General features: G+C 30.2%; 1 protein-coding gene across 1 annotated transcript in view; it reads left to right on the top strand.

Annotated features, from left to right (window-relative positions):
- The first annotated feature begins 4,339 nt into the window (after positions 1-4,339).
- LOC125041353 (COP9 signalosome complex subunit 1-like) overlaps positions 4,340-8,327 on the top strand; it is a 21,990-nt gene continuing 18,002 nt past the window's right edge. Inside the window, exon 1 of the mRNA XM_047636238.1 lies at positions 4,340-4,455. Coding sequence (XP_047492194.1) covers positions 4,423-4,455 — 33 coding nt within the window. The 5' untranslated portion in view covers positions 4,340-4,422. The remainder of the gene's footprint in view (positions 4,456-8,327) is intronic.

Below are 8,327 nucleotides of genomic sequence, written 5' to 3'. Positions count from 1 at the left end.
ATCATTATCGTTGTTATTATTATTATTATTATTATTATTCGTCTTACTGTTATATCTCTTACCATTATCATTATCATCATAGTTACTGATGTCACAATATACATTTCTTTTCTTATTTATGAGGATTCACAAGAATCCCCTAAGCTGTACTTCCTAAGCTCCCTTTGCTTGGGTATCTTGCATCCTTCTGACAATCCTTGCCATCCCAGATAAAGATACTTTTTTATAAGTGAATAAACACTTTCACGCCAGCCTTTCTGTGTTTTACTTACTGCCCTTCCTGCCTTAACACGGCAATGAAACATCACTTATTTCATTCCCCCTAACTTATCCATTTCCCGTCGCAAATCTTGCTATTTGTCGACCTTCCGTTGCATCTTACTTTGAACGCCGGACATCAAGAGGAATATTGATTATTGAAACACTCTCGAAGTGCTTTGAACTTCAGCCCTGTGGCTCGGTGATCCGTTTGGACAGCGATACACTATTTCAAAGATAATTTCCGTTTCATCGATAATACAAATTTCTAATCAAATACGTCATGAATATGATTGTTATGACATAGGTCAAACTACATATCATTATCCTTAATATTGTTACCATCATCATCGTCATGAATCACCATTATGGTTATCATTATTATTATTAATGTTATTTCCGTCATTGTTGCTATTATCATTACTATCATCATTATTGTTTTACGGATGTTATTACTTTCATTGTCACTAATATAATTATCATCCTCATTGCTGCTATTATTATTATCATTATTGCTGCTTTTATAATGATCAGTATCATCATTATTATAATTACTGTGATTATGATTATCATTATCATTATTATTATTACTATTATTATTATTATTGTTATTATTATTATTATTATTATTATTATTATTATTATTGTTATTATTATTATTATTATTATTATTTTCATTATCAGTATTATTATTATCATTATTATTATTATTATCATTATTATTAGTAATAGTATTATTAGCATTATTATCATTATTGTTATTATCATCACATCAGCAGCAGCAGCAGCAGCATTATAATATTTATGATAATAATAATAATTGCTGTTATTATCACTACTAATTATCATCGTGATTACTAATACTTCTGTCATTATCGTTACTATAAGCAGTATTTGTATTAATATTAGTATTGTTATTACTATCATTATTATTATCATTATTATCACCTTCATTATTATCATTATTATCATCTTCATTATTATCCTCATTTAATTGTAATAATAAAGAATATTATCATTATTATTATTACTATAATTATTATTATCATCATCATTATCATTATTACTATCATTGCCATAACTATTATTATTTTTGTTATTAGTAAAAGTAATAATAGTATTGTCATTATAAGTTATTAGTATTATTATTTTAATTTTATTATTTTTAACATCATCATTATTATTATTATTATTATTATTATTATTATTATTGTTATTATGGTTATTATCATCATTAGTATTGCTGTTATTGTTATTATCATTATTAATGTTGTTATTATTATTATCATAATGGACATTTTATCATTACCATTATTATCATTATTACTATTATTATCACTATAAGTGTTGCTGTCAATTACATTATCCTCATCATTATCATAATCATTATCATTATTGTTATCATTGTCATTATCATTATTATTAACATTTTTTTCATAGTTATCAATATTGTTATTACCATTATTATTATTAATATAATAATAATAGTTATTACTGTTATTGTTGTTGTCATTATTATCATTATTAGTGTTGTTGGTATTGTTATCATTATCACTATTATTATTATTATTATTATTATTATATTAGTGTTATTATTATTATTATTATTGATATTATTATCATTATTATAATTATTATCATTGTCAATATTATTATTATTATTATTATAATTATTGTCATTATTATTATTATTACTATTATTATCATTATCATAAATACTACTAGTATTATCATTGTTATTATCATTATTAATGTTGTTATGGTCAATATCGTCATTATTATTATGGTCATCATCATCATCATCATTATTATCATCGTCATAATAATAACAATAATAATGTTTATAATGATATGATAATGATAGTAATAGTAAAGGATAATAATGATAATAATAATAATAGTAATAATAATAACAATAATGTTTATAGTGATATGATAATGATAATAATAATAAATTAAGAGGATAACGATAATGATAAAAATAGTAACAATTATAACAATAGTAACGTCGACGGGGACGCATGGCCGCATCCACCCCTCGCTTCCAGCCACGAGGGTCCCTCATGGCGAGTCTCCAGGCAGGCCCTCAGCCCAACTCAGGTCTCGTCGAGCTGCCCAAGGCATGGCCTCCTAGGTCGTCCCACTGGCCTCTCCACCCAGGATTGTCTCGCAGAGAGACAACCTGATGGGCTGGGTCATCCATAGGGAAACAAGTATTCTTCTTCTTCTTATTATTATTATTATTATTATTATTATTATTATTATTATTATTATTATCATCATCATCATCATTATTGTTATTATCAATTATTATAATTATTACTATCATATCATTATCATAATAATTATTAGTAGTACTATTATCATAATCATTATTATCAACATTTCACCAATATCATTACTCTTGTTATTTTTACTACTACTACTATTATCATCATTATTATCATTATCATTGTTATCATAATTTATTATTACTATTACCATTTTCATCATCATTATTATGATTCTTATTATTATTACTATGATTGTTATTATTGTTATCATTCTCATTATGAATATTACCATTAATATTATTACTATGAATATTATCATTGTTATTATTATTATTATTGTTATTATTATTATTACTATTGCTGTTATTGTTGTTGTTGATATTGTTATTATTATTATAATTATTATTACTTTTATTGTTGTTATTATTATTATTGCCATTATCATTATATTATATTCATTATAATTTTTTTTATTAACATTTCATATATCATCATTATTATTATTGTTATTATTATAGTTATTATTAGCATTGTTGTTGATGTTGTTATGAATATTATTATTATTGTTATTATTATTATTATTATTATTATTATTATTATTATTATTATTATCATTATTATTATTATTAATATTATCAGTATTATTATGATCATTATCATTATCATCATTGTATTCATCATTATAATTATAACAATTATCATTATCATTATCTGTAGTGTTAGCAGTGCTGTAATCATTATCGTCATTACCATCATGATCAAAAAATTACTTCTCGTTATTGCTTTCTTTATCATTTCCATTATTGTCATAATTTGTTTAATTATAGCCATTGCCATTAACATCGTCAATATAGTATTTTTATGTATACTTTTCCTACTTTTCATCAAGTTCATGTTCATTATAATTTCAAATGTTATCGTGGTTTTGAAGTCATCGGTTCTGACATTCGTTACTAGTGAGGAGGTGTTTTCAGCAATGTTATTTTCAGTATATTAATATTATTCTTATTTCAACAAATCTCAGTGCAATATATGTCTATAATGTATAAAATTCGTGTGATTTTTTCGATAGTTGAACGAACCGCATGAAGACGCTCTTTTATTTTCATCACGAGAGGAAAGCCTTTTGAAATAAAGATGTTTCAAATAATTCAGCATTTGGTGATAGTAATTTCTTGAATGAAATATTTTTGATATTAGAAGAATATATCTAATAGAAATAGGTTATCATCTTCTCTTAAATTGCTTTTAAAATATAAAATATTGGAACATTAGTTGAGATTTGGTATTGTATGACTATAGACCCGGGCATTTTTCATGAGTTTGTTAGAATTGTTCAAAGACGATATTTATTTTTTGGCATTGGTAATAACGAATGCTATTTTGATATTCGTGGATATGCTATGTTTTGGGCATACATGATTTTACCAAAAAAGAAAAAAAAAGTATGTATATGAAATATATACACGGCACACGTGAGAGCCACTTCTTTCGACACGCGATCAAAATTACATTTCGTCCTAAATGAAGATGACAGACAGAAACCTGAATTAAACCAAATTATCACAAATAAATAACGGAGAAACGAACGGAGTCCAAAGTCACTCAATATGCCATGCCGTTTTATGCAACTCGCAACGCACACCTGCAACACTCTACTGAACTGCTCACTCAAAAATAACCAAAAGATATACCATGTATAACCCAAACCAAATAAAAATAAGATGGGACGCATTTGTCCTCTTCCAAAATATAAATCCGTCGTTCTAATATCCTTTAATCCCGAAGTGAAAATTCCTGGCAAAGGCGCGGGACGGAGGCCAGTGCGGAGACGGGTTCCAGGGGGATGTGTTGTTGTTGAATTGATGTTGCAACTTCCTAAAAACACGAAATGCCGCTGCAATTGCAAGGAGGACAGATGCAGGTGAGTTGCAGAGGGGAAGAGGAAAGTCCAGAGAGGAGGAGAGAGTGAGAAGAAGAGGATTTGGAGGGAAAAAAGCAAAGATTTTCGGGAGGAAAGAGGGAGATGGTGATGAATGTTTTGGTTCTGTGTTTTTCTTGTAATTGTTTTTTTCGTAAAGTGAGGCTCAGTTTTAGGCTTCGTGTCCTCCCTCTGTATGCTATTTGGGATTTGAGAGAGGAGATGCGTCCCCGCGGAACTGGAAAGCTGATTTTGAAGAGAAGTGGACGTGGGAACAGAAAATTATTCTTGAAGAAATCGGTCTTTCTTTATGAGGGATTTAGGATTTTTCGGAAGGAGCGCCTCTTTTTCCGGCAGCCGGTCTGTGGATTCGGAATGGGATTTAACGGGGAATATTTACGACGTCTCTATAGCCAAACCTGCGCTTTATTTAAAGATTAACTTCCAGGTTAGTGTACAGGAGATGGTAGTAGGTAGTCCAGGGTTTGTTTTGCAAAGAATGTATTTGTAAGATTTGTTTCGCTAACAATATAGACCCGTTCCCTGCCACATGCTCTGCTGGCGTTCACGGCAAACTCCTGATTGTTGTTGTGCATTCCACTGGTGATGTTTTCAAGGATTAAAATCATGAGGAAGTTTTCACTGTGACAAAAAAGGTTATAAATGAAAATAAAATGTTATATTTTGCCATCGTTTGATATTAGTATCTATTTCTGATTGAAGTAAAATCATGTTACCATTATTTATGTTGAAGATTCTTTTCCAATAATCAAATGGAGAGTAGTATTTCAAAACTCCATTTCACGCATCTGATTTCATGAATAGAAAGAATAGATACCTGAGTTAGCAACGTTTGGAAAGACTTTATTAAGATGTAGCACTTGATCTGAGTATTCTTTCAGAATCTAATGGACATAACATACATGGTTTGCCGTCATGTTAATCAGTCTAATACTCTCATTGCTTTAGCTATTGTAACTGTGTTTCCTGGTTTTATAATTTAAATCTCCAAAGTATCCCATGTTCCCTTTATTGATTTACCTGTCAAAAAGGAGGAAACTTAAGATTAACACTGTTTTTTAATTGATATTGGTTTACTTGTGTCATACTCATAAACCATGAAGGAATTCACCACTGCTATTTCAGGAGCTATTTGAGAGCTAGTTGTTTGTTCCACTTTCTGACTTTGTGAAGAGGAGAGTTGTGCGACTTTTGGATAGAGGAAGCTGCTCCTTTTTTTTACTGTAATATTGTCTCAAACACAGTGTAGCTTTCCTGCTTCCGTACCACAGCTTTTTTGACCAGTATTATTTATTTATTTTTATTTTATGTATTTATTTAATTATTTTTGTATATTCAGGAACACTTGCTAGTATAAGAATATCATTTCTCCTTCCACACTATGACTTTCAAAGTTCTGCTTCCCCACTACCACACCTTTTCTTAGTTTCTTGCTTGTTACACTATTAAGATGTTTCTGTTATTTCTGTTCCACATAGATGTTGATTTTTCTAGCCGTTATATATCCAAAGTTTCAGAATAACAATTGTGAATATAAAGCGTCTTGTCTTCTCACAATAGTCACTTTGTTAGTGTTTTGTACCATGTTCTGAATATGCCAATCATGGTTCATTTCTCTTGACTAGAAATGTCTTTGTGTATATAACACTGCTCAGATTTCACATTTTCTGACCATGCTTTTGGTTTTGTTTGCTTTACATTGCTATAAAGTAGTCCAGCCAAAAGTTAAATCATAGGTTCATCAGTAATGACTTTCTCACCAGGAGTGAATTTTTACATATAGTTGAATGGGCGGGTACAATTTGTGGAGTCTGTTTCTTCCATCTGATATACTGTAGTTATTAAAATGTAGAAAATACAATATCAGGTAAAAAAAATTACAATTTACAGTCAATCCAATAACATTTGAATATTGGTTGCTTGTTCAACCTTTCAAAATAAGAATGTTAAGAAATGTTTCAATGCCTCTGAGGTTACTGAACTCCAAGCATTCATCATAGATTTACTAGAAACATGTTTCTCTGCTGCTATAAGATCTTAGTAACTAACAAATCAGTATCATGGACACATACCATGTAAACATCAGTGATGAAGTATTCCAACTGATAGGATTTGTAGATTGTAATGTATCTCTTTGTTAGCTGTTCATCAAGTTTCTTTGCCAGTGCGGCAGTATCTTGACATACAGTTTCATTTCAGCCATTGACTGTTGCTAAGTCTCTTTTGCATTATTCAGTGATGCATGGCCTGTGTTTCACTCATGTCAACACCTTTAATTATAACTACTGAGTCATTACTTAAGTCTCACTCGCTTTCCAAAACTTTGTAGCTCTAGTCACTAACCCAGTGTTCTCGGGATGACGAGACTACATGCCATATGCACTGTGTTTTTTAGTATATTGGTTGTCTTTACACATAGATGGTTCCACAAGTGCAAAGATACAAGGAGTCAGTCATTAGTCCTACCTGTCTCATGTTTTTATCCATTCCCTAGATTTTCAGAGACATTTTTTATGGCCTTTAATATTGTTAATAACATTATAGTAATCATAACGTCGACAAAAGTAATAACAAGATCGATATTAAGAGTATTAGAACCAATTGGCTCTTTGGTGGCAGTGCACTTGTATAACCAATTATGTGCAACCAGAATTTATAAAAGAAAATTAATAGACAGTGCAATTTCCCCGTCACCATTGCATTAACATCATTATATAATGATGATGATCTTTGAAACCTAAACAAAAATTTAGTCTCCTCTGTATTCCTGTTGAAAATGAAAAAGAAATATATATTGAAAATACTTTTTTTTGGCAATAATAGTAATCATACAGTAACAGTAATAATGAAGTATTAGTAGACTGATTTATAATGATGGGTAAGAATTAGAAATAATTTGCACTTGAACCACCAAAGTCCAAATTAATGTTGAGATACAGATAATGCCATATAGACTACATGTGAAATAAGATTTTCATTGTGCCATATCCTTTTGTTTTAGGAGTTATAAGAGACCTGTCACTGTCACTGTGACTGCCTTATGAAGCATGACAGAATTAGAAACTTGTGGCACTTAGTAATAGATCTAATAATGTTCAGTGGTGCTTAATTGCTTAAGATTTTGATGGGTGTTGTTCATTTGTGAGTTGGGTGGCCGGCACGATTGGTCTTCCGCATTTTGTCGGCTAGGATAATTCTGATAGTTTCTCTTTTTAAAATTATTTTCTGTGTCTTTTGATAAGTTTTCACAGATAAAGTAAAACTAAAATAATGACCATTATCACACTCAGGGATTCAGGTCTGCCTTCCCAGAATATACATTAGGCCTTTGCTTGAACACAAAGTAGGAGAACAATGGTGTCTAGATCTAGTCCTGTTCTAAGTATTTGCCCATTTCTCTCTTTTTTTATATTTTCTTTCATTCATTCTGCTGAACTCATGGTTCCACACTTTCTGTTATTCACATATATAGGAAGTATTGTGTGTAAACCCTTATTTCGGAAGGAAACATCAAAGACACATTAGTCTGGATGGAGTTCATCCTGCCATGTATGCATAGAGGAAGTTTGTTTTCCAGGCTGGCAGGCACTCCTTAAATAGTTCATAACGAATGCAACCCCTGGCAGTCAATGATTAGCTGACGATCTTCATGTATCCCAGGGTATACCATTCATTATCTTTCATATTTTACAATGCAATTTCCCTGTTATACTTCATATCCTCCGACATATGAAGTTTGTTATAATCTTGCAATTATGGTACTACGAAGTAGAATTTACTTGCTTTCATTATCAAGACTTAGTACCTAAACATTGTGATGGCACCACATTTATGATCAGGGTAGTCTCATACCA

The sequence above is a fragment of the Penaeus chinensis genome, chromosome 30 (genome assembly GCF_019202785.1).
Source record: "Penaeus chinensis breed Huanghai No. 1 chromosome 30, ASM1920278v2, whole genome shotgun sequence".
Lineage (NCBI taxonomy): Eukaryota > Metazoa > Arthropoda > Malacostraca > Decapoda > Penaeidae > Penaeus > Penaeus chinensis.
The sequence above is the reverse complement of the archived record's forward strand: the minus strand, read 5'-3'. Positions and strand labels throughout refer to the sequence as shown.